Source organism: Theropithecus gelada, chromosome 17, assembly GCF_003255815.1.
Source record: "Theropithecus gelada isolate Dixy chromosome 17, Tgel_1.0, whole genome shotgun sequence".
NCBI lineage: Eukaryota > Metazoa > Chordata > Mammalia > Primates > Cercopithecidae > Theropithecus > Theropithecus gelada.
This window is the reverse complement of record NC_037685.1, coordinates 72,076,471-72,103,264: the sequence shown is the minus strand read 5'-3', so window position 1 is coordinate 72,103,264 and position 26,794 is coordinate 72,076,471. Positions and strand designations below refer to the sequence as shown.

At 39.0% G+C, this 26,794-nt stretch overlaps 1 protein-coding gene across 2 annotated transcripts in view; it reads left to right on the top strand.

Moving 5' to 3' along the window:
- The window catches only part of LOC112611079, a 28,055-nt gene extending 2,505 nt beyond the window's left edge, over nt 1–25,550 (top strand). Inside the window, exons 3-4 of one of the 2 annotated variants that reach the window (XM_025364792.1) lie at nt 8,999–9,052; nt 25,249–25,550. In XM_025364792.1, the coding sequence (XP_025220577.1) occupies nt 8,999–9,052; nt 25,249–25,479 (285 nt within the window). In that variant the 3' untranslated portion in view covers nt 25,480–25,550. Of the gene's footprint in view, nt 1–5,434; nt 5,501–8,998; nt 9,053–25,248 lie in introns of those variants that run through there. The other variant, XR_003116541.1, reaches the window with a different exon arrangement.
- The last annotated feature ends 1,244 nt before the right edge of the window (nt 25,551–26,794 follow it).

The window sequence follows — 26,794 nt, the reverse complement described above, 5'->3', positions numbered from 1 at the left end:
TAGCTGGGATTACAGGCGCACACCACCACACCTAGCTAATTTTTGTACTTTTTAGTAGAGATGGAGTTTGGCCATGTTGGCCAGGCTGGTCTCAAACTCCTAATCTCAGGTGATCCGCCCGCCTCAGCCTCCCAAAGTGCTGGGATTACAGGTGTGACTGCACCTGGCTTCAAATTTTTTATTGAGGCATATATGATACATGTAAATAACACAAATTTTAAGTCTACAGTTTGATGAGTTTTTACCTATGTGTACACCACCCAGATCAAGATATAGAGCGTCTCCATTCGTAAAGTTCCTTCATGCTCCTTCCCAGCCAGCAATTCTTCTTACTGTCCTGCTGACTCCTGTTTTCACCTCCATCACCATCAGTTCGTTTTGCTTGATATTGACTCATAAACAGAATCATATAGTAGGTGCTTTATTCAATGTAGGCAGTCTGTTTTTGCTTTAATCATTACATGAGTATACATCCATATTGTGTGAAGCAGTAGTTCTTTTGCATTGCTGTGTAGTATTCCGTTGCATAATTGTATAAATATATGTTGTATGAATGTAAGTATAGCACAGTTTATTCTGATTGGACATCTGGTTTATTTCTAGTTATTAGCTAGCATAAATAAAGCTTCTGTGAGTACTCTTGTGTGTATTCTGGTGAACACATGCATTTCTTTCTTTTGATTATATATACCTACGAGTAGAATTGCATAGAATAGTCATGTGGATAGCACTAGTACCTTGGTTTTTAATGTGTGGCTCTTGGACCAGCAGTATCAGGATCACCTGGCAATTCATCAGAAGTGCAAATTGTCATTGAAAATCCTTATGGGCCAGGTGTGGTGGCTCACGCCTGTAATCCCAGCACTTTGGGAGGCCGAGGCGGGTGGATCACCTGAGGTCAGAAGTTTAAGACCAGCCTGGCCAACATAGTGAAACCCCGTCTCTATTAAAAATACAAAAAATTAGCTGGGCCCTGGTGGCAGGTGCCTGAAATCCCAGCTACTTGGGAGGCTGAGGCAGGAGAATTGCTTGAACCTGGGAGGTGGAGGTTGCAGTGAGCCGAGATCACACCATTGCACTCCAGCCTGGGTGAGAAAGTGAGATTTTGTTGTTTTAAAAAATGTCCTTATGACTCATGTAGTCCAGTACTTCTTACTCTTCCTTTTCACAGTGTACATAAGAAAGCAGACTTGGCTGAGTGTGGTGGCTCATGCCTGTAATCTTACCCCTTTGGGAGGCTGAGGTGGGAGGATCACATGAGACTAGGAGTTTGAGATCAGGAGTTCAAGACCAGCCTAGGCAACATAAAGATACCCCATTTCTTAAAAAGAAAACTGAGACCCAAGTAAATCCAAATGATCTGTCATAGAGACACACCAGTTACGGCAGAAGGGGGACCTCAGGACACAGGTTTCCCAAATTTTAGTCTAGTGCTATAGAACAGTGGTCCTCAAAGGTATGGGCTCCAGTTGAGCTACAGCATCAACATATTAGAAATGCAAATTATTTATTTATTTATTTGAGACAGAGTCTTGCTCTGTCGCCCAGGCTGGAATGCAGTGGTGCAATCTCAGCTCACTGCAACCTCCACCTCCCAGGTTCAAGCAATTCTCCTGCGTCTGCTTCCCAATTAGCTGGGATTACAGGCATGTGTAACCACACCCAGCTGATTTTTATAGATTTAGTAGAGACGGGGTTTCACTGTGTTGGCCAGGCTGGTCTCAAACTCTTAGCCTCAAGTGATCCACTACCCTCAGCCTCCCAAAGTGCTGGGATTACAGGCGTGAGCCACTGTGCCTGGCCCTAGAAATGCAAATTCTCAGGACCCACCACAGACCCCTAATCAGAAACCTTGGGTGTGGGGAGGATGATCATGATAAGAACCAGCTGTGTTAAGAAGAAATGTTCTTTTTAAACTGTGAGATGACCTCACAAAAATGAACAGATCAATGTAAATTATTAAATAATTGGTAGTGATAAGTAGGGCTGAAACCTTGGTGATGAATGTGAGGGTATTTCTCCTGGATTTTCCCAAGGGCTGCTTTAACAGCCATTTGGGATTCAGGTCACTTGGTATCATGTGAGTTAAAATGTGTATATTTTATATAAGGTCATCCAATTAGGAATAAAGGGGAATTGTTCTTATCACATATGCTGTTTCACATTTTTCATTCGTTCAACGAAGAATGAACATTAAGTGGTGAATGTTGTAGTGGAAATCAGGACTCTCAGGATGAAAAAACTTCAATAAGTGAGTTTTCAGTCTAGTGGAAAGACAAGTCAACAGATCATTAAAATATAAGGTAACTACTGTAATGGTGTTGTGTATAAAAGAGCATAGCAGAATAGAATCTGACTGAGGGAGTTAAAAAACTTTACAGAGGAGGTTGCAAAATTCAGTAGGGAGGGAAAACATGTGAATTTTGAGAATCGTTCAAGGCCCAGTGTGTGTGGTGGTTAAGAGTCCAGGCTCTAGAGTCAGAGACTCTTGGGTCAAAATTCTGGTTTCATGATAACTGTGTAACTTTGGTAAGGTTCCTGTCATCACTCCAGAGCAGACTTCTCATCTGTCAAATGGGAACAAATAGGACCTACTTGAAAGGGTTATTATGAGGATAAGTGAGGTACCCTGTATTGTATGCTTAGTACAGTGCCAGGCACTTGGCAAAGACTACATAACTGTTCTGTTTTGGGAATAATACAAGTTGTTAGTAGTATTAGAACATAAAATGTGAGGAGGCAAGTGCCAGGAGATAAAGGCTAAACAAGGGGAGAGAGGCCAGGCCATCAAAGGCATTAAAGCTCAGCAGATGGTTTTCATTTTTATCATATGATCATGGAGATCTGTGAAGAATTTGGAGGAAAGAAATGAAATTTTCTGAATTACAAAACCTACTTTAAAAGCAGAGTAGATAATGAATTGGAGGAGTCACAAGGGATAGTGGATCGCAGGAAGATGGTGGTGCAGACCTGGTCGAAGATGAATATCTGCATGTAGGGCAGTGATTGAGGGCATGGAGGGGAGTTGTTTTATGTAAAATGCACTGGACTTGATGATTGGAATATAAGGGATGACTCCTGAGTTTCTGGCTGGCGGAATGTAGTAGGAATTGGTGCCTTTCACTTAAATGGCACCTAGGATGATAGCACTTGAAGACTGCATTCAGCATGAGGGAATAGGTTTGAAGAGAGGAAGTAGTTTTAGATTTTGAATATTTGTCTATGAATTGCCTCTGGGACATTTCGGGTGAAGTCTAGAGAAAACAATGCTGATATTGCACGGGAGCACTGTTTAGGCTCTCAAGATAGACTTGAGTCATCAAGATGATTCAAGACATATGTGAAGCCCCGATACCACTTAAAGAGTCAAAGAATGTTTCTAAAGGGGAGGAAGTCTAAGTACTGAGCCCAAGGAAAACATTAGATTTTTAATTTTTATTTATTTTTTATTTTTTTATTTTTTGAGACAGAGTTTTGCTCTTGTCACTCAGGCTGAAATGCAATGGCACAGTCTCGGCTCACTGCAACCTCTGCCTCCTGGGTTCCAGCGATTCTCCTGCCTCAGCCTCCTGAGTAGCTGGGATTACAGGCATGCACACCATGCCTGGCTAATTTTGCGTTTTTAGTAGAGATGGGGTTTTCACATGTTGGCCAGGCTGGTCTTGAACTTCTGACCTCAGATGATCCACCCATCTCGGCCTCCTAAAGTGCTGGGATTACAGGTGTGAACCACCGTGCCCAACCCAGAAAACATTAGTTTTTAAGAAGCAAACAGAATGGTAAGCTGAAAGAACTTACCTTTCAGCTTGCTGGATTTGATAAGGGGTTACTAGTGGCTTTGAGAAGATTGAGACTAGAGAGGCAAACATTTTTATATTTTGTGGCAAAGGAGATGTGGTCAAATTAGAGATTGGGGAAAAGGCAGAAAAATGTCTGCAAGGAGAGAAATCAATACTTTTCATTGAGTGCTTACTGGGTGCCAGGTATAGATCTAAGTAAGCCCAAAACCCTGGATTGATCTTCAGTTCATCTTATCCTGCATTGGCAAGTCTTGCTGGTTCTAATATATTCCAGCTCATTATATTTCTCTTCATCACCTCTGTGGCTAACATCCTTTTCTAGCCTAGACTTAAGGTAGAAGTTTTCTAAGAAGTTTCCGTTTCCAGTCCTGATTTGTTATTATGTATTCACCATACAGCAACCAGAATGACATTTAAAAAGAGTAAATTGGACCATGTCTCTCTCCTACTAACAACGAACTTTCCATGGCTTTCCATCGCACCTAAGGTCCAAATTTCTTATAACAGCCTGCAAGGTACAAAGTGAGGCCCTTGAAGCAGCATCTTATAGCTTCTTTGCTCTCTTAGTTGGAGCCACACTTTCTTTCTGTTGATCGAATGTAACCCCAGGTGAGTTGAGGGGCATCTGTATTCATTGCTTTGTGAGAATTATGCTACTAGGTTAAAGCAAAGTCAGTGACACATGTGGCTGTTGAAACAATTTTACGATTTAAGAAAACTGGAAAAATCCCTAGAGTTTGTGGGCAGTTGGCAGAAAATAAAAGTGCTCCTGTGTTCCTGCGCTTGTCCTTGATCTCCCTAGTTGTGTAATCTCTTACATAATTATTTTTCCAGCTACCACACCTACATGTTGTGACTGCACAGGGTGAAAAAGTTTTAATCTCTCTAATGTTAACTCTTGATCAGTTGCTATAGCCATCTATTAGATTGTATCTGGCTTTGAACAGAATGTTTAATTGCATTTTATTAGAGTTGTGTGCTATTGATAGAGGATAAGAGAGGGCAACGTAAGCTTGATGCTGTATGTATGTATTTATAGCAGGTATGATTCAACTTTAAATATAAAGTTACAGTTCTATTATTTTGTTAACCTAGTATGTGATAGGAGATCTATACTTAATATATTTTAATATAGTGATGATTGAAATAACTGCAAGGTATAGATGAAACTGATGGATTTCACATTCCTTTTTAGTTTATCATTTGGAATTTACTCTATTTAACTGACTAGAGAACATCCTATTCTTCAATCAAGCTGAATAGGCTACATTTAACGCTATGAAAGCTCTATATCTATTAGCTTTATATCCCATCTTGTTTCTGTTGATAAGTGTAACTTTATTCTTTAAGTAAGAAACTGCTTTAATTCCTTTGTATAATGATATTTTGGAACAAGCAAGTATGTACAGTTAAAGTGAAATTCCTTCTGAAGTAAGTTCTAAAATTGAATTTTATTGGAAATGGTACTAGATGTTAATAGTATTTTAGAAAGTGTCTTGGCATACTAACATATACTTAAAATAAATTTTTTCTTTCAACAATAGAAAATACTAAGATGTTTTTATTTAGAAAGAAGGCTATTTTCCAGATCTTGTGTGTGTGTTAATTTGTTATTTTTAAATATGTTCATGCAGGATATGTGAATACCATTAAAAAAACTATGCTGCTGCTCTAGAAACTTTTATAGAAGGACAAAAATTAGATAGTAAGTATTACATTATAATTTTATAAACGTATCCATTTCTGTCTTAAATAGCAAAGCTGAATTTTGTTAGTGTTAATCTCAACTTAATTACAGAAACCCAATACCTATTTTTCTCATCTTAATTACATTTCATATTGTTTGCAGATATGAGATCACTTAAAATTGGTTAAATCAGTCTTTTAGCATTTAAACCACAGATAAACTTACCATTAGAAGTAAAAAAAACTATATGGAAACACTTAACATGCTCTCTCTACTTAGTCTGGCTTTGTTTTTTTCTAATGGAGAAATGAAAGTTTAATTTGCTTTCTTGGTCAGAAGTCTGTTCATTTTAAGTTAACCAGAATGCTGAGATGGGAAATCTTAACAATAAGGTTTTTATAGAGGAATGAAGTGTATATTTCGATAAATTATGAGAGGGTACAGAAGAAACACAGAGTTTTGAGAGTGAGTTTTTAATGTTGTATTTTTTAGGGGAATATATGAAAATTATCACAGCAGTGTGGATATCTATACATATATAGAAATTGTGAGAGCAAGAATTTTAAAATCGGAAAAATACTAAGAGGTTGTGAGTGATCCCAGAAAATTGTAGACTACATAATCCTACTTGTACTATTATTTTATCTTTATGTTATGATAGAATTTTATCACAATTCTCTAAAGCAGTGGTTCTTAACTGGAAATATTTTGTTTCCCAGGAAACTTTAGTCAATGTTTGAAGAGATTTTTGGTTATCATGAATGTTGGATGGGGGATGAGCTACTGACATGTAATGAATATAAACCAGGGGTGCTACTAAATATCCTCTAATGCCCAGGATAGTCCTGCCCAACACAGAAGTATCTGGTTCAAAATGTCAGTAGTGCTGAGTTAAGAAACTCTGCTCTTACGTATTATATGTTAAATTCTTACTCTGTCCTGCTTTAAATGTTTGCTTTTCTGCTGTATATCTGTTCAATAAAAAGATTTTAGGCCTGATTACACAAATGGAAGCTACAAATTAGGAAAGGAAAGGTCTGGGTGACAGGGCTTATTCTCAAATGTGCTTATCCCAGTTTCAGTTTTGGCATGTGAGTAATAGGGCTATTCAGTCAGCAAGACAGCATATCTACACTCCTAGCAAATTCTAGAGTCAAGTTATCTAGTGCCTTGATACATATGTGAAAACCCTGAAAAAACACGAGTCATACCGTCCTCTACATTTTCTTTTTTTTTGAGACAAGATCTCACTCTGTTGCCCAGGCTGGAGTACAATAGTGCGGTCTTGGGCCATTGCACCCTCCTCTTCCTGGGCTCAAGTGATCCACCCACTCCAGCCTCCCAAGTAACTGGGGCTACAAGTACGTGCCACCACATCTGACTAATTTTTGCTTTTTTTTTTTTTTTTCAGAGACAGGGTTTTGCCATGTTGCAAAGGCTGGTCTTGAACTCCTGGGCTCAAGCGATCCGCCTGCCTCGGCCTCCCAAAGTGCTGGGGTTACAGGTGTGAGCCGTTGTGCCTGGCCTCATCCTCTACCTTTCTAGGTTCTATTACTTTTAAGAGCAATAGAAAAGTTTCCTACCTAAATTCCTTTCTTGTTTTTCCTTTTTTGGGGGCTGGGGGCGCAGAGTCTTGCTCTGTCACCCGGGCTTGAGTGCAATGGCACCGTCATAGTTCACTGCAGCCTTGAATTCCAGGGCTCAAGCCATCCTTCTGCCTCTGCCTCCTGAGTAGCTGGGACTACAGGCATGTGCCACCACACTGAGCTAATTCGTTAAACTTTTTTTTGTAGAGACGAGGTCTTGCTACACTGCCCAAACTGGCCTCTGAACTTCTGGCCTCAAGTGATCCTACTGCCTTGGCCTCCCAAAGTGCTGGCATTACAGACATGAGCCACTGCACCTGGCCCCGAAATGCTTTTCTTGAATAATCTGTCTTGTCTTGCCTTGTCTTTTGTTTTCTTTCTTTCTCTCTCTTTCTTTTCTTTCTTTTCTTTTTTCTTTTCTTTCCTTTCTTTTCTTTCTTTTCTTTCTTTCTCCATGGAGTCTCACCCTGTCGCCCAGGCTGGAGTGCAATGGCACAATCTTGGCTCACTGCAACCTCTGCCTCCTGGGTTCAAGTGATCCTCTTGCTTCAGCCTCCCGAGTAGCTGGGATTACAGGTGCACAGCACCACACCCAGCTAATTTTTTGTATCTTTAGTAGAGACGGAGTTTTACCATGTTAGCCAGGCTGGTCTCAAACTCCTGACCTCGTGATCTGCCCGCCTCAGCTCCCAAAGTGCTGGGATTACAGACATGAAACACTGCGCCCAGCTGAATAAAATCTTAATATCATGCCATTGACATTTATTCTCTAATTATTTCAGAGGTGGCCTTCAGAAGAAGGCCTCCTGGTAAAATTGGTATTGAGGATATTTCACTGAAAAGCAAATTTATCTATAAATTTAAATCCAGGAAAAATTTAAGTTAAACTTTTATGCTTCTAGTTTTATCAGACAGGGTAAAAAATTTGTAACTCAGAATATTACCTTTTCCCCTCTCTCTGTGACAGATTGCTTGGTTTTAGTTACTAATTATTTAAAATAATAAGTTATTCAAAGCTAGGATTTTGATGGAATAGTTCTTCTCTAGAATATAGTGTGTGTGTGAGAGTGTATTTAAAATTTTTATTAAGGCCCATGTAGTTGTATTTCTTTTATAAATTAGTAAATTGGAAAATTTTGTTTTAAGAAATTTTTAATTTAAAATTTCTAGATTGCTCTTGCCTGCAGTTATCTTGAATTAGTAAGCTTTTATTTAGAGTACTTTCAATATTTTTAACTTATTTTACTATGCACTGTGTTTAATGTAATCATTGTTCTGTGTCCCCAGAGATGAAAAAGTTGTTTATGGATATATTTACACTATTATCTGTAAGTATATAATTTATCACCTGTAGCCTCTCGACTGCCATGTAGCTTGGAGATATGACAAAACTTTACAGAATTTAAAGATGCTTCTCGTTGTTGGTAGGAAAGGCATGGTAACAGATAAAGCCACTGAGAGAATAGTAGACTGAATAGGTAGCTGCATTGAAGAGCAAGCTGGGACTGGGACAGGCTTATGGGCCTCAACTCAGCTCCCAGTTACCAAGCCTCCTCCCTAACCTAACTAATGGCATATTGGGAGTCTGATTTAGTTCTGACTTTGTTGTGTGTATGAGGAAGCTTCTCTAAGGGCAGAGGGGTTGAGGGAAATGTACATTATTTATATCTGTGAAATTAGTAAGGTTGACTGTAGTTAAAATTAATTTAAAAAAACCAAAATGTTTCAGGGTGAACAATTAAATGTTAAACTATGGGTATATTTATAGCTATAACAGTTTGCCATTAACTTCTGTTAAGACAGGTTTTATTCACTGCGGACTCCCCAGTGCCAAGAACAGTGCCTGGGATGCAGTAAGTATTTGATAATTATTTGCTAATTAATAGGTTGTGCAGATGAGTGATGTGATCTTTTTTTCTTTCTAGGTGCAGATTTTAATGTCAGTGACTGAATTAAAAGGTGTTGAGAAGTTCAGAATGGTATGTAGGTCTCCCATGATATTTCAATTTAAAAAGAAGTAAACATTTGAAATTTTTTGGTTTAAACAAATTTGTTTTTACCTTTATAATTTATTTTAAATAATACATGTTTCCTTAAATATAGACTTCCAAAATTACACTGGTTTTGCCTAGCTTCTTATGTTGAAAAGGAGATTTGGGTGGATTTACTTGTATGGGCAACAGAGCGAGACTCTATCTCAAAAAAAAAAAAAAGTACAAACTACTATTAAGATGACTCTGCTTTTTGTTTTGTTTTTTAAATTAAGCTGAATTTTATGTTACTTTATTATGAGGGAACAGTAAATAATTTAAATTACAGTTTAAGTAACTAAGTTTTAGATTCCTTTATATTTTCAAAAAGAAAGATATACAATAGAATTAATATTCTTAGTAAGAAATTACTAAGGAGTCTAGGCTGGGCACGGTGGCTCACACCTGTAATCACTTTGGGAGGTTGAGGCAGGTGGATCACGAGGTCAGGAGGTGAAGACCATCCTGGCCAACATCGTAAAACCCCATCTCTACTAAAAAAAAAAAAATACAAAAATTAGCTGGGCGTGGTTGTGCGTGCCTATAGTCCCAGGTACACGGGAGGCTGAGGCAGGAGAATGGCTTGAACCTCGGAGGCGGAGGCTGCAGTGAGCCGAGATCATGCCACTGCACTCCAGCCTGGGTGACAGAACGAGACTCCAGCTCAAAAAAAGAAATGACTAAGGAGTCTAAAATGAATTCAGGAGGCAAAATGAAACTACTTTTCTTTAGTTGAAAGGTATGAAGAATTGGCTTGCTTAATCCGTATGTTTGTACAATAAAAATCATATAAATATACTGCCTATAAATGTACTGTCACCTGAAAATGCTTCCTTTTTATGTTTTAATAGGCTCAGTATCTGAGATGGTACGTCCAGAGTTTTCATTCTTCATGTTTTTATTTACTTATGTTAAATTTCAAGTACCAAATATACTTAAGTCAGGACTCAGGATGAGCTCTCTGTCAGTTAAATATTAAGCAATTCCATTTAAGCACCGGTTCCTCTAGGAAGTGAAATAAAATCATTTTTGATAGATATAGAAGTTTCTAGTCATGAAATTTATTGGGCTATTTCAATGAATTTATTGTGTGGTTAAAATTGATTTGGTATATTTTAGTATGAACAAAATGATTATTTTATCTGTTCCTTACTAAAACCTTATTACATTTATTTAGGTCCAACAGTTTGAATCACTTGTAGGGCTTTTTATGATAGGCTAAGACAAAAGTTAAGGAAAATTGGAAATGTTTATCTCTAATTCAGTGTAATGTTTATTGTTTTGGACATGAAGGCCTTCAAGTCTTTTCAATTATTAAAAATTACGGTGGCATTGAATAGAGTAACTTTTAATTTTTTTTTTTTTTTTTTAAAGACAGGGTCTTGCTCTATTATGCAGGCTGGAGTGCAGTGGCGCCATCATAGCTCACTGCAGCCTCGAACTCCTGGGCTCAAGCAGTTTTCCTATCTCAGCCTCCCAAGTAGCTGGGACTACAGGTGCTTGTCACCGCACCAAGCCTACTAATATATGTTCTATTTCTTTAAAACGCTTTTTAGGCCGGGTGCAGTGACTTACACCTGTAATCCCAACACTTTGGGAGGCTGACGCAGGAGGATCAGTTGAGGTCAGGAGTTCAAGACCAGGCTGGGCAACATAGTGAAACCCTGTCTCTACTAAAAATACAAAAATTAGCCAGGTGTGGTGGTGGGTGCCTGCAATCCCAGCTACTCACGAAGCTGAGGTGGGAGAATCCCTGGAGCCTGGGAGGTGGAGGTTGCAGTGACCCAAAATCATGCCACTGCACTCCAGTCTGGGTGACAGAGCGAGACTCCATCTCAAAAAAAAAAAAAAAAAGTACAAACTACTATTAAGATGAATCTGCTTTTTTGTTTTGTTTTTTAATTAAGCTGAATTTTATGTTACTTTATTATGAGGGAACAGTGAATAATTTAAATTACAGTTTAAGTAACTAAGTTTTAGATTCCTTTATATTTTCAAAAAGAAAGATATACAATAGAATTAATATTCAGATAATATTTAACTGTTACTCAAAATATGTAGATAATAGCCAGGCGCGGTAGCTCATGCCTGCAATCCCAGCACTTTGGGAGGCCCAGTTGCGTGGATCAGCTGAGGTCAGGAGCTAGAGACCAGCCTGGCCAACATGGTGAAACCGCATCCCTACTAAAAATACGAGAATTAGCCGGGTGTGGTGGTGCGTACCTGTAATCCCAGCTACTCAGGAGGCTGAAGCAGAAGAATCACTTGAGCCCAGGAAACAGGTTGCAGCTAGCTAAGATCATACCAGTGCACTCCAGCCTGGGTAACAGAGTGAGACTCTGCCTCAGTTAAAAAATATATATATATAGATAATAGTGTGGTTTAGTAAGAAAGGTAGTGAACTGAAAATCAAGAAATCTGACTCTGGATCTTTCCTTGCCCTGTGAATTTAGTCTAGGCACAAAATGACTATAACTAAATTTTCAGTGCCTTTGAAAGGAAGTCCGTGGACCAAATGAGCTCTGGAACCCTTTCAGCTGTAAAATTATATGAAGGTATAATGATAAATGAGTTAATGCGAATACATGATATAGACAGGCTTTTTCCATTACTACTCCTTTTTTATATTTTATTTATTTATTTATTTTTGAGACAGAGTCTTGCTCTGTTGTCCAGGCTGGAGTACAGTGGTGCAACCCCAGCTCACTGCAACCTCCACCTCCTGGTTTCAAGTGATTCTCCTGCCTCAGCCTTCTGAGTAGCTGGGACTACCGGAGCCCACCACCATGCCCGGCTGATTTATATATTTTCAGCAGAGATGGGATTTCACCATTGTTGGCCGGACTGGTCTCAAACTCCTGACCTTAAGTGATCCGCCTGCCTTGGCCTCCCAAAGCACTGGGATTACAGGCTTGGCCACTACACCTTTTTTATACAAAGTCCTGTAGCATACTGTGTTACTACTATTTATTAACTTGAAGTTCTAAGGACATGTGAAGTTTCCTATTGTGGAATAGGATCAGGGTTGGCCTGTGTCGTGGAGAATGGTAACTGGGCCTTCAGAAAGGAGACAGGTTCAGAGGGTTGGAGCAGGAAGTGTAAAGTAAAGTAGTTTTTTGCATCTAGCTAAAAAGGATCTGCCTATTTATTTATTTAAAGATTGTCAGGAACAGAGCTGTTTAATTATGAGGCAGATTTATGAAAAGCTGCTTGGGACAATAGAAAGTGAGAAAAGGGATGAAATCTTGTCAAGATTTTTGTTTGTTTGTTTGTTTTGAGACAGAGTTTCGTTCTTGTTGCCCAAGCTGGAGTGCAGTGGCACGATCTCAGCTCACTGCAACCTCCACCTCCCGGGTTCAAGTAATTCTCTTGCCTCAGCCTCCTGAGTAGCTGGGGTTATAGGTACATGCCACCACGCCTGGCTAATTTTTGTATTTTTAGTAGAGATGGGGTTTCTCCATGTTGGCCAAGCTGGTCTCGAAGTCCTGACCTCAGGTGATCCACCCACCTTGGCCTCCCAAAGTGCTGAGATGATAGGTGTGAGCCACCTTGCCCAGCCCTTATCAGGATTTTGGTCTGTCTCTGGTCCTATCCACATAGTGTAGAATTTGCTTAATAAAATAGTTTTGAGTAATCAAGCACAAAACTCTAGGTAGATTTGAAAGGGATGTAGTTCTGAAATTTATGAATTTGATTTTTTTGGTGTATGTCTGTCAAGAGATTGCTAATGCAGGTCCATTGGAAGTAATTCACATTGAGTGTGAATAAATGATAAATGACTTAAGAACTTGTATTACTGAGCCATCTCATATACTGGTGGAAGAATAGCATGTGCGGTAAATACACAGGTCTGTGTCGCTAGAATTGAGGATGTAATTAAGCACTCTCATCTCCCATTGTTTTTTCTGTTTTGAATCTTGCATTTGTTGATTTTAACTATTCTTCAATCCTACTTACTATGTTCTCAATTTGTCTTTTCTTCCCCTTTCCTCTTTAAATGCTAAGTAACTACTTTTCTTCCTTGTATAGCAGTTCATGTATACATTTCATATCCCTCATGCCTATGTAAGTCTTTGAGGATAAGAAGCATGTCTTATTTGTATTTTTGTATGTGCCCCAGTTAGGGTTCCCAGATAAAGTACAGCATGCTCAATTAAGTTTGTATTTCTGATAAACAATGAATGTTTTATTTTTTTATTTTATTTTTTTTTTTGAGACAGAGTCTCACTATGTCGCCCAGGCTGGAGTGCAGTGACCCAATCTTGGCTCACTGCAACCTCTGCCTCTCTGGTTCAAGCGATTCTCCTGTCTCAGCCTCCTGAGTAGTTGGGATTACAGGCATGCGCTACCACACCCAGCTAATTTTTGTATTTTTAGTAGAGATGGGTTTTCACTATGTTGGCCAGGCTGGACTCGAACTCCTGACCTCAAGTGATCTGCCCGCTTTGGCCTCCTAAAGTGTTGGGATTATGGGCATGAGCCATTACACCTGGCCTAATTTTTTATTTTATAAGTATGTTCTGTATTGTATTTTTGTTTGCTAAACTTGGTAGCCCTTGCCGTGTGTATTGTGCAGCAGGTGCTTAGTTCAGTGAATGAATCAAAATGGGGTTCTAGTTTTAGTCCCGTTAGACATTGGCAGAGTATTTTTAGTCCTAGTTTTGCAGGTGGAAAAAATCTGAAATTAATGGACTCTAAATCTTTCCCCAAGTTTACCTAGTTAACTAAATTGCTCAGCCTGGCCCAGGAGACATACATACATTTCTGACTCCCAGCCAAACTAGTGCATCTTTGCTTAGTTTTTTCTAAGTTTTGAATCAAAGAACTTAGATTCTAAGGATTTGTTCTAAAGGATGATTATTTTTCTTGTCTTGACCCTGGAATCTCCATATATATATCTATATATCTATAGATATATATACACACACACACAAATATATTCTTGTTAGATTACTAACTCTAAAAACTATTTGGGGAAAAAATTGAAAGAAGTTTTTCTTAATTATGTCTTAAGGGAAATAAATGATAAAAATCTTTCAATTTCCTTTTTAATACAGTAGAGGGAGACAGTATTAGAATACTGAAAATAAAATCTGTGAGTTACTGAGGCTCACTTTGTGGACACTAAGAGAGAACAGTACTAAAATATTTTGTTTTGCATATATTCAGATATCTTGATTGTATTTCACTGTTCAGATATCTTGAATCTTTGTAAATTGAGAGAAGATGCATTTTGCTGGGGAGAATCTGCTTAGTATTAGAGATTCTGTAAAATTTGCAGCTTTTAAGCTACAAGGGTGATTAAGGGTGATTTCTATGCTTTTGAGAATTCTCTTCTTTCCCACCTTCAAGGTTGAATGAATGTTGCATATCCATGTGTAGTCAGTGGTTAAGTGTTATTAATTTGAGTGATGTATAATTTGCAATGAAAGTAGGAAGAGAAAGAGGTAAAACCTTGAAATTAATGAAATAGCATTTCTTAACTATTTTACAATATAGTATTTAATATGCTTTTTCCAAGCCAGGATTCATATTTTTTCAGTATCTCTGATAGTTATTTCTACCTTTTACTGAATATCACCTTTCATGTTAGCCTATTAATTTTTTAGAAATTAAGAAACTATAATATTTTTATTTCATTTTGTTAATTTAATGACACTATTCTCTGGTCACAGTCTCAGAATTGTGACTTTAGTGTCACCTATATTGTGAAATAGTCATTTTAAAAATTAAATTTTTTTTTTGAGACGGAGTCACACTCTGTTTTCCAGGCTGGAGTACAGTGGCGTGATCTCGACTCACTGCAACCTCTGCCTGCTGGGTTCAAGCAATTCTCCTGCCTCAGCTTCCCGAGTAGCTGGGACTACAGGTGCCCGCCACCATGCCCGGCTAATTTTTTATATTTTTAGTAGAGATGGGGTTTCACCATGCTGACCAGGCTGGTCTCGAACTCCTGACCTCATGATCCACCTGCCTCAGCCTCCCAAAATTTTGGGATTACAGGCGTGAGCCACCGTGCCTGGCATTAATTTTTATTCCCTTTAAGAATTAGAATTCTCAGTCTTTTGGGGTGAATTTGCCCTTGTGGAAATGTTGTTGTATTCCTATTTTTAGTCAGAATAATTTTTCTGTATTAAACAATACAAAATGTGAAAGCCTGGAATTGTGGGAAATAAAAATATGTGTCTTAGAAACAAAATAGCCTCCTTTTCCCTTCACTTTGAAGTTTGAAAGTGGATCCCTTTTTTTAATGTTCAGAGAAGATTATATATATGTTAGAGAATCCTGGTGATAATGGAATGGAATGGGGTATCTGGGCATGATGCTCCTGGTTTTTTGTTTTTTTTTGAGATGGAGTCTTGCTCTGTCTCCCAGACTGGAGTGCAGTGGCGCGATCTCAGCTCACTGCAAGCTCCACCTCCCAGGTTCATGCCATTCTCCTGCCTCAGCCTCCCAAGTAGCTGGGTCTACAGGCACCTGCCACCATGCCTGGCTAATTTTTTGTATTTTTAGTAGAGATGGGGTTTCACCATGTTAGCCAGGATGGTCTTGATCTCCTGACCTTGTGATCCGCCCGCCTCGGCCTCCCAAAGTGCTGGGATTACAGGCGTGAGCCACTGCGCCCGGCCAAAATTGTTGTTTTAATGTCTTGCTTCATACAGTGGTGGTGATAACAGTGAGAATTGTTTATTTTTTTTTAACTGGGTTAGTTAAAAATAAAGATCCACAAATTGTAGATCTTGGAATGTATTCTTGTTACTTTTCATATATTTTGTAATATATATTCATATATTTTTAAAAGAAGAATTTTACTCTACATAATTTTTCGCTGTACTGTGTATTATCTCATGTAATTCTCATAGTTACTGCATGGTGTAGGTATTTTTATCCCCAGTTTACAGGTAGAGAAACTGAACCCAGAGATGTTAAATAATTTGCCCAGGTTTTTTGGCTGATTATACTGATGAAGATACTGATACTAGCATTCTCTCGTCAGTTATTTGCCAGACAGGGTTCTTGATTTTTTTTATACATAATATCATTTATTCTTGAGAACCCTAAATGAGTTAGGGCCTACTAAATCATTTACAATACAATACAGTAGGAGAAACTGAGGCTCACTGAGATTAAGTTGCTTGCTTATGGTTATACATCCAACAAATGGCACCTATTTCCGACTCTTTCTGTTTATGCAACTGATTGTTTTTGTCTCAACCCCTGCTTATTTCTGAGGAAATAAGTAAAAATTCTAGCTGAAAAGACATTTCCAGCAAATTATTTCATATTTTGGCTCCCTCTTCTCTAAAATATCAATAATAGTCTTTTTTTAATAGGGTGATTCTATTAAGTGAGATAATGTATGTGAAGCATGTAGCACACAGGGTATATAATAAAAGTCGATAAATGTTACTAGTACTATTCCTATTGTTTTATTTTGGTTATTTAGATTTTTATTCAGGCTGTAAAAGCAGTAAATGCATATTATAACATATCATAGAAAATCTTGGCCGGGCGCGGTGGCTCACGCCTGTAATCCCTGCACTTTGGGAGGCCGAGGCGGGCGGATCACGAGGTCAGGAGATCGAGACCATCCTGGCTAACAAGGTGAAACCCCGTCTCTACTAAAAATACAAAAAATTAGCCGGGCGCGGTGGCGGCGCCTGTAGTCCCAGCTACTCGGGAGGCTGAGGCAGGAGAATGGCGAGAACCCGGGAGGCGGAGCTTGCAGTGAGCCGAGATGGTGCCACTGCACTCCAGCCTGGGGGACAGAGTGAAGACTCCGCCTCAAAAAAAAAAAAAAAAAAAAAAAAAAGAAAATCTGGAAGAGATAAAGGAGCTTAGGAAGTAATCACTCAGACTCACCATTGATGACATTTTAGCGTGTTTCCCTCAGGATAACTCATTATTTCCTGATACACAGGTCAATCACTACACATGACACATATTGGAGTGTTTTTACTTATGGGAATGTCTCTTCTGATTAATTTCTTTAAGAAGATCAGAGGCTGTGTCCTTATGTACCAGCACTGTTTCTGGCTCAGAGTAGGTACTCAACAAACATTTGAAATGAGCTGTTAGAAACTTGGGAGAAGACCTCTGAGGTCTTCTCCTTTCATTGCCATTTTTTGCGTTTAAAAAATGATTATAAAAAGATTTTAGTTTAAAAACAAAGGTAGATGTAACAATTGAGCTCAGGAAGACTGAGCTATTATCAGACAAAGGAATTTGATGTAACAATTAAATGTGCAAAGAGCTCAGTAAGAGTATGTTGGGAAGGTTGCATTCTGAATCTCAGGGAAGCAATTATTTAATGAGTACAGTCTTGAAGTATATGGTTCTCAAAAGTTTGCCGATAAATTGCCCCAGCTCTTTAGTCTCTGGGAAAGATCCTTCATGTTAGCTGTAGTGGTAAGTGAGATCTTACTTACCATTTAAGATGGTGGTGTCTGGATATCATGATTGCTTAAGAGTAATGACATCTCTTTAATTTTGAAGTTTCTTTCATTGGAAAAAAGTAAACTGTGCTATGCAGAGGAGACCTCAGAGGTGGATGGTAATACATATGATGTTGGGAACTAATGACCCCACAGTAGGGATTCTTATTGATAATCTGTGAATCCTCTTTTGGGATATTAACATCTTGAGAGCCTTCCCGGTACATATGAGAACAATATTCAAGCAAACTACCAAAGTTTTAAGGTAACTTTTAAAGTGTTTGAGTTAAATGAAAATAGGATCGTTTCTTAATGGTTGCAATAAAAACCTCTGAATTGTACTAGTGCCAATTCTAGAACTATCTGCCAGAATCAAGACTTAAAACTTCATTTTTAAAAACATTGAAACATTTGAAAGTACAAGCAGTGAACGTGAATTAAGTGTAAAAGGGAATTAATAGAAAATTAGCCCCTCCCTTCTTTTCCTTTTTTTCCTTTTTTTTTTTTTTTTTTTTTTTTTTGCTGGGGGTCTTACTCTGTTGGCTATGCTGGAGTACAGTGGCACTGTCATGGCTCATTGCAGTCTCAACTGCCTGGGCTCAAGTGATCCTTCCACTTCAGCCTCCCAAAGTACCAGGATTACAGGTGTGAGCCACTGCACCCAGCCCCCTTTACCTTTTTTAAAAAACGCTGCTTTAAGTGGTTTATTACATGCAGCTATTTTGGTGAATGATTAAGTATAATTTCAGAAGTGGAGGTCAGCTTGTCTCAGCTGAAACAGGTTGTTGTTAGCTTGGCCTTTGGCTTTATAAAGGCGTCTTTGTTCATACTACACAATTACATAGGTCAGGAAGGCTCTCAGTAGATGTGAATGCTAGTCTGTGCAGCTTTTCGGGTGAAACAAGGAACTTTTTATAGACAATGTGTACATAGTTACAGGAACATGAAGTGTGAATATAGGGTGCCCTGTGGCCAGGTTTAGTGTGGTGATGAACACAGTACTTTCCAGGCCCTCATCTTTTAGATGAGTTGAAAATTAAAGGAGCAAGATGCAATTTTAATCTTTCAGATAACATTAACAGTCCTTTTCAGTAACTGTTGCTGTGTTATTGCCAGCTGTTGGATTTCTGTCTCCTTTTGATGAATATACCAGAAGTGACACTTCAAAGTAACCAGAGTACTATCACTTAATACCGTGTATGAGAAAATATTGGTGGTATATTGTTTTATAAAAAATTAGCTGGGCATAGTGGCTCATGCCTGTAATCCTAGCTACTCAGGAGACTGAGGCAGGAGAATCACTTGAACCCGGGAGGCAGAGGTTGCAGTAAGCCGAGATCACACCACTGCCCTCCAGCCTGGGTGACAGAGACTCTGTCTCAAAAAAAAAAAAAAAAAAAAATATCATAGTTAGGGAATTCTAGAGATTCTTATGAAATATTTGTTTTTATGTATGTAGAGTTTAAACATGTAAGTTACACTAAAGATGCTATACTCCACCCTTATACCAGTGACATGGTTTCATATTTTTCTTATTATGAAAACAATTGTTAATTACATTTCTTTGCTCCTAAAGAAAATAAACACTCGAGACCACGTACCCCATGTACATATACCATCACTTGATGTCTGATTAAAAATGTTGGCAGTTTTCCCTATGTTAGCACTTTGTTAGCGTATTTTAAGGTGCAAATTTTGAAAGTTTTTTTTTGCTAAAGGCAGATGGTATAATCATCTGATAAAAAGAAGTCAAAGAACCTAGGGGTAAATGGGCTTCTCTTTTTGTTAAGTCTGCCTTTTGCTTTTTAAATTCTTTTTGCAAAACTAATGATCCTTTTCATAGAAAAAACTAGAATATAACATTCTAATTCGATTATTCACTTAAACTGTTTTATATAATGTTACAGTGCTTACTTTAATATTTGCATTAAAAATGCTGATTTTAGCCACTTAAAAATAGAGGTGAGAGCATTATTTGAATAAAGAAAACAAAAGGGAGATATAAATGCTATGTGATTGTGTGTATAGGGGTAAGGATAGACTCAGGGGACTAGCCTTGATTAGAGAGTAAAAGATGCTATTAGGATACTATTAATTTTTAATTTTAATAAGTGAACTTAGTCTAGCATTTGGAAGTTCTTAACTTCTTCTTTTTTTTTTTTTTTTTGAGACAGTGTTTTGCTCTTGTTGCCCCAGGCTGGAGTGCAATGGCGAGATCTTGGCTCACCGCAACCTCCACCTCCCGGGTTCAAGTGATTCTCCTGCCTCAGCCTCCTGAGTAGCTGGGATTACAGGCATGCGCCACCACGCCCAGCTAATTTTGTATTTTTAGTAGAGATGGGGTTTCTCCATGTTGGTCAGGCTGGTCTCGAACTTCCGACCTCAGGTGATCAGCCCACCTCGGCCTCCCAAAGTGTTAGGATTACAGGCGTGAGCCACTGTGCCCAGCTCTGCTTGTTTTTTATCTGTATTTTTCACTGCTTTGATTTTATTTTCAAGTCAAGTCCTGGACGTGAGGCAAATTGGGCTTCTCCATACTCCCTGATGCAGTGTCTTTTCATACCCCAGTGCTCCAGTTCTGCCATTCCCTGTGCCTCTGGAGACCCACCCCTTCACTCTTGTAAATGCTTCTACCCTCTAAAGCCCTTAGGGGTGTATAAAGCCTTTCCTCTTCACAGTCAGGTGTGGTCTCTCCTGAGCTTTTAGCACATTTATTTATTTAGAACCTTAGTAACTTTCTTAAAGTATCTCACATACTTCCAGATGGTCGAAGATGTGTCTTTAATATTTTAAAAATCCATGTGGTGGCTCATGCCTGTAATCCTAGCACTTTGGGAGGCCGAGGTGGGAGAATGGCTTGAGGCCAGGAATTTCAGACCAGCGTGGGCAACATAGTGAGACCCTGTCTCTACAAAAATTAGAAAAATTAGCTGGGAGTGGTGGCACATGTCTGTAGTCCCAGCTACTTGGGAAGCTGAGACTGGAGAATCACTTGAGCCTAGAAGTTCAAGGCTGCAGTGAGCTATGATCCTTCCACCGCCCTCCAACCTGGGAGACAGAGCAAGCCCCTTTTCTCTACAAATAAAATAAAAATCCGCCACAGTCTTGAGGACTATGACATCTTATAGTAGGTGTTTAGTAATTATTTGTTGAATGAATGAATACAAAAATGTTAGCATTCTTTGTATTATGTTTATACAGTGAAATGTTTCTCCACTGTAAAACAGATGAATGCACATGTAAATGCAGTAATTATTTTAGAATCAGATTTCTTAATAGTGGCATTATTGACATTTTGAGGGATTGCTGTGTATATTGTAGGATGTTTAGTAGCAACTATGGTCTCTACTCACTAGATGCCATTACCACATCTCCCCTCAACTCCAGTTGTGACAACTCAATGTCTCCAGACACTGCCATATATCTTTTTGGGTGTTCCAGAGAAGCTGAATAAAAGTAGATCTCTCCATATTAACTATTTGATAATGGTTAACATCTGTGTGGTACTTTGACTGCATATAAAGTGTTTTCACATATATCACTCATTCATTCATTTGTTAAGCATTTACTGAGCTCTGCTACATACAATGCCTCTACTGGACACTAGAGTATAATATATTGGTGAAGTACTCCTTAACCTTGAGGCATCATCAAAAATGTGACTTCCCAAGAAAAGCCTTCTCCCACTTTGTGAAGTCACTCCGCTCTTCTTATTGTCTAATGCCACACTCTGTCTCCTTTATGATATTTTCTATACTGCTTTCCTCAAGGGTAGGGGTTGTGTCAGTTTCTGTCACCTCTGTGAGGTCTTGAATGTAAGACTTAGCATATTACTAGGCCCAAAATAGGCACTCAATAAAACCAGTTGAGTGAGTGAAAGAATGAATGAAGGCAACATGCTTATAGGGAAGAGATGGGCCAAGATTCATTGCTACACAGTGTGATGGGTGCCAAGGCAGAGAGGTGGGTTGAGGGCAAGTGTTAGTCTGTTTTGAGATGCTGTAACAGAATACCACAGATTGGGTAATTTATAAAGAACAGGAATTTGTTTCCTCACAGGTCTGGAAGTCAGAAAGTCCAAGATGAAGGCACTGGCAGGTTCAGTTATCTGGTCTTTTTGCTTCCAAGATGGCGGCTTGACTGTTGCATCTTGAGGAGTGGGGGAAGAATGCTGTATCCTCATAACAGAAGGCAGAAAGACAAAAAGGGAGGAACTCCCTCTTTCAAGCCCTTTTATAAGGGCATCTAATCCCATTCACAAGATAGGAGCCCTCGTCGCCTAATCACCTTTTAAAGGCCCCACCTGTTAATACCATCACATTAGCAACACCTAAGTTTTGGAGGAGACACATTCAAACCATAGCAGGTATAAAAGACAAGCAATTTAATCAGACTGTTTGTCAGTTGATAATCTTTCCTTCCCTGCAGGAGACCTGTCTGTGAGTGGCTGGGAGACCTGTTTAATTCTGGGGTGTAGAATTAAGATGGCCGTCTGCCTGCAAGTAGAGATAAGCTGCATTCTCCCAAATCAGCTTTGTTCATAATAATAATAACATTCTGGCCTCCATATGCCATATTCTTTGTTGTCAGTTTCTTAAACAGTTAACAAATTGGTTAGAGAAGAGGCAGGCTATCTATTGCCCCATCTTCTACTCTTTAAAAAAAACGAAATACCTAATCGTTATATTGTTGTTCTTTTGTCTATTATTGCTCTCCTTAACACACATAAAAATAGACCAAACTGACATCATATTTTATAAAAATACTATTTTCTTCTTTTGAAAAGGAAACAGAAAAAAGAATAAATGGCTTAAATTGTCTACTTATCATAACTAGAATTAGAAATCCCAGTCTTTGTGACTGCCAAAAGAAAAAAAAAGAATAAATGGCCCAAAAATGAAATCAAATAAAAGTCTTTCATGACTCTCTTCCTGTGACTGTTAATATGAGGAAACTTAATAGTTCTGAAAATAAAGATGTAAATTGCTGCAGAATGTAAAATAGGATAAAGTCACAATAGCCAAAATGTGGTAACAACCCAAATGTTCATCTGTGGATGAATGGATAAACAAAATGAGGTGTATATTTACAATGGACTATGATTCAGCTTTAAAAAGAAGTGCAATTCTTATATATGCTACAACATAGGTAAACCTTGAGAACATTATACTAAGTGAAATAAGCCAGTCACAGAAGGACAAATATATGATTCCACATATGTGAGGAACCTAGAATAGGCAAATTCATAGAGACAGAAAGTAGTTTCCAGGGGCTGCGGGTAGGGGAGAATAGAGAGTTAGTGTTTAATGGGTATAGACTTTCTGTTGGGATGATTTTTTAAAAGTTCAGGGGATGGATAGTAGTGATGGCTACATAACAATGTGAATGTACTTCACACCACTGAATTGCACACTTAAACATGGTTAGGATGGTACATTTTTGTGTATTTTACCATAAGAAAAAAAAATTTAGGGCTGGGCAAGGTGGCTTACATCTGTAATCTCAACACATTGAGAGGCCGAGACGGGAGGATCACTTGAGCCCAGGAGTTTGAGACCAGCCTGGGCAACATAGTGAGACCCTATCTCTAAAAAAAAAAATTAGCCAGACCTGGTGGTGTGTGCCTATAGTCCCAGATACTCAGGAGGCTGAGACAGGAGGATCACTTGAGCCCATGAGTTCAAGGCTACGGTGATCTGTGATCATGCCACTGCATTCCAGCCTGGACAAGACAGGGAGACCCTGCCTCCAAAAAAAATTAGTATGATAAAGCACAGACCATACATATAATAACGATACTTCAACCCTTTGAAGGATTGTTCAGTTCTCAAGCCAAATAGAGAAACACATACTATCCCAGAAAAAAGCACAGTTAACAAAGGATCCAGGGAAGCTAGAAGGGCTAGTGTTTTGTGGCTGAGGTCAGTAGAGGTGACTGCTCTGTTCATGGCATCCCATAGGTACTTATCATCATCTTCTTAGCCACCAGTAGCAGGGTCCTGCTGGACAGACTGACTCTGTGCTCTGAATATCACATACATTATCACTGAATTTTTGAAACATCTTATAAAGTAGACATTATTCCCATTTATAGGAATTTAACCCCTTTCTGAAATTTGCTCAGTGGTGCAGCCAGCACTTAAACCCTAGATCAGCAGACTCCAAAAGTGAAGTACTTTCCTCAGTATATCCCAAGAATAGCTTTGAAGAAGAATTATATGGATAATCTGGAGTAAAAGGAATAGGAACTTCTTCATTTAGGTCAGCGAGATGTAATGACAAGATGACCACAAATGCAGGAATGTTGGATGCTGGTTAATATTTCGATGAGAAATCATTGAAAAGTGGAATCACAATGCGAGTTTCTGGGGCTACTTCAGTAGGGCTGTTTGGAACTGATTGAGGGGGCAAAAATTAAAGCCAGAAAGCTCAGTGGAGCAAATGTCATAGTGGCCACAGAGAAACAAAGATTTTCAAAATGAGATGCTAAGTGAAAAACAGCAACTGAGGAGAGAAGTAATGTTTCCAGCATCACAATGGGCATAAGGAGAATTGATCTTTTATGCTCTAGGTGAGTTTGTAGTAATGCAAGGACTGGTGATTTAGGCCATGAGTTCTGGCTCTGAGGACATCTCTAATCCCTAAACCTTCACTAAGAGGGAGGTGAAGGGAGTCAGGTGTGCCACATATCTGCTACTGAAAAATGCCTAGATGGGAAAGGAGTTTGAAATATTGTCCTGAAATGAAGTTTCTGAGTTAGATGGGCTAAATTTCACCATGTGTTCACTGTTATTACTGTGTATAAAATCAAGAGATTTAAATGAGATTAAGATCGTTGATTAGCTTTCTGAGACACTGAAACCTAAGAACCTGGCCAGGTGCGGTGGCTCACACCTGTAATCTCTGCACTTTGGGAGGCTGAGGCGGGCAGATCACCTGAGGTCAGGAGTTCGAGACCAGCCTGGCTAACATGGTGAAACTCTGTCTCTACCAAAAATACAAAAATTAGCCAGGCATGGTGGCACATGCCTGTAATCCTGGCTACTTGGGAGGCTGAGGCAGGAGAATCACTTGAAGCAGAGGCGGAGGATGCAGTGAGCCAAGATCACATCACTGCACTCCAGCCTGGGTGGCAGAATGAGACTGTGTCTCAAAAAGAAAAAAGGAAAACAAAAAAGAAAACTAAGAACCAAATTACCTCTGCCACATACATTGACTGTCTTTGGTTAATGTGGTGACATACTAAGCCCCAAACTGGTATATATAATCTCTGTCACTTCTACACCAAAGCTGTTAGCTTAACTTGCCAATGAAGGCCAAGCTAAGAAGAGTTGAGAATTATGAAGCATGAAGCACAGAATTTCAAAACTGAGAAAAAGGCCAGGCACGGTGGCTCACACTTGTAATCCCAGCACTTTGGGAGGCCGAGGCAGGCAGATCACGAAGTCAGGAGATCGAGACCATCCTGGCTAACACAGTGAAACCCTGTCTCTACAAAAACTACGCCAGGCATGGTGGCGGACACCTGTAGTCCCAGCTACTCAGGAGGCTGAGGCAGGAGAATGGCGTGAACCCGGGAGGCAGAGCTTGCAGTGAGCTGAGACTGCGCCACTGTACTCCAGCCTGGGCAACAGAGTGAGACTCCATCTCAAAAAAAAAAAAAAAGAGAGAAAGAATAATATATTTTTTCTTAACACTTTCATTTTATAGGTGTGGAAAATTGAGGACCAGGAAGAGTACCTTGCCAGCAATTTTGTAGTTATGATTTTAGATGAAGAGCTGCACAGGGCTAGGGGAAATTCTGGATGGTGTTCAAGTCCTCCAGCCAGCAGCAGCAGGATGTGGGTTTCCATGTGCACTATGCAAGTAGCGCTTCAGGTGGAGCTTATTCTTATTTTTAATTTATTGTTTATTTTATTCATTTATTTTTATATATTTTAACAGATTTATTGACATAAAAATTATATATGGTGTACAATTCGATGGTTGATATACACATGCATTGTGAAATGACCATCAAAATCAAGCTAATCAACACATTATCACCTCTCCATAGTTAGTATTTTGTGGATGCGTGTGTATTTATTTTATTTCTGAAATAATTTTAGACTCACAGAAAATTTGAAGAAATACTACAGAGTTCACATATATCTACCACTTTGTTTCCCCTGATGTTAAAAACTTATATAACTGTAGTTCAATAATCAAAATGAGGAAATTAACTTTGATACGATACTATGAATTAAACTATAGCCTTTTGATTTTCACCATCCCCTCCCACCCTCTACCATGCCTTTTTAATATTCCAGGATATAATCTAAGATCCCATGTTGCATTTGTTTCTATGTCCCCTCAGTTTCCTTCAATCTGTGACAGTTGTTCTGTATTTCCTTGTCTTTCATGGACTCTTGATGAGTACTGGCCAGGTGTTTTGTAGAATGATCCTCAGTTTGGATTTGTCCATGTTTTCCTCATGATTAGACTACAGTGATGGGGTTTGGGGAAGAAGATCACAAGGTGAAATGCTCTTGTTATTTCCTATCAGGGGTACAGGATGACAACGTGGCTTATTAGTGATATTTACCACGATCACTTGGTTAAGGTGGACTCTCCCACGTTTCATTACTGTAAAGTTACTTTTCTCCCTCTGTAAATGACAGACATCTTGGAGTGATGCTTTGAGACTGCTAGCATCCTGTTTCTTCTCAAACTTTTGCCTGCTGATTTTCGCATTCATTGGTGGATCTTGTCAACAGTTACTACTGTGGTGTTCTAGTGGGGATTTTTTATTTTAGTCATTCCTTCTACATTGATTAACTGGAATTCTGTAAGGAAGAAGTGTCTCTTCTCTCATACATTTATTTATTGAATTATTTATTTATGTCCATATGGATTTATGGGTATTTATTTTGTCCTGTGGGATTGTGTTAGTTCTTGCCTTGCTGTAAAGGAATACCAGACACTGGGTAATTCATAAAGAAAAGAGGGCCAGGCATGGTGGCTGACTCTTGTAATCCCAGCACTTTGGGAGGCCAAAGTGGGCCAATCACTTGAGGTAAAGAGTTCAAGACCAGCCTAGCCAACATGGTCAAACCCCATCTCTACCACAAATACAAAAATTAGCAGGGCATAGTAGCACATGCCTGAAGTACCAGCTAAGCAGTGGCCAAGGGTGTGGGTAGAAGATAATTCTCCCGGGCTAGCAGTCAACCAAGCCCCTGTACTCATAGAAGTTAAGCCTGGGGCCCAGCCGGTC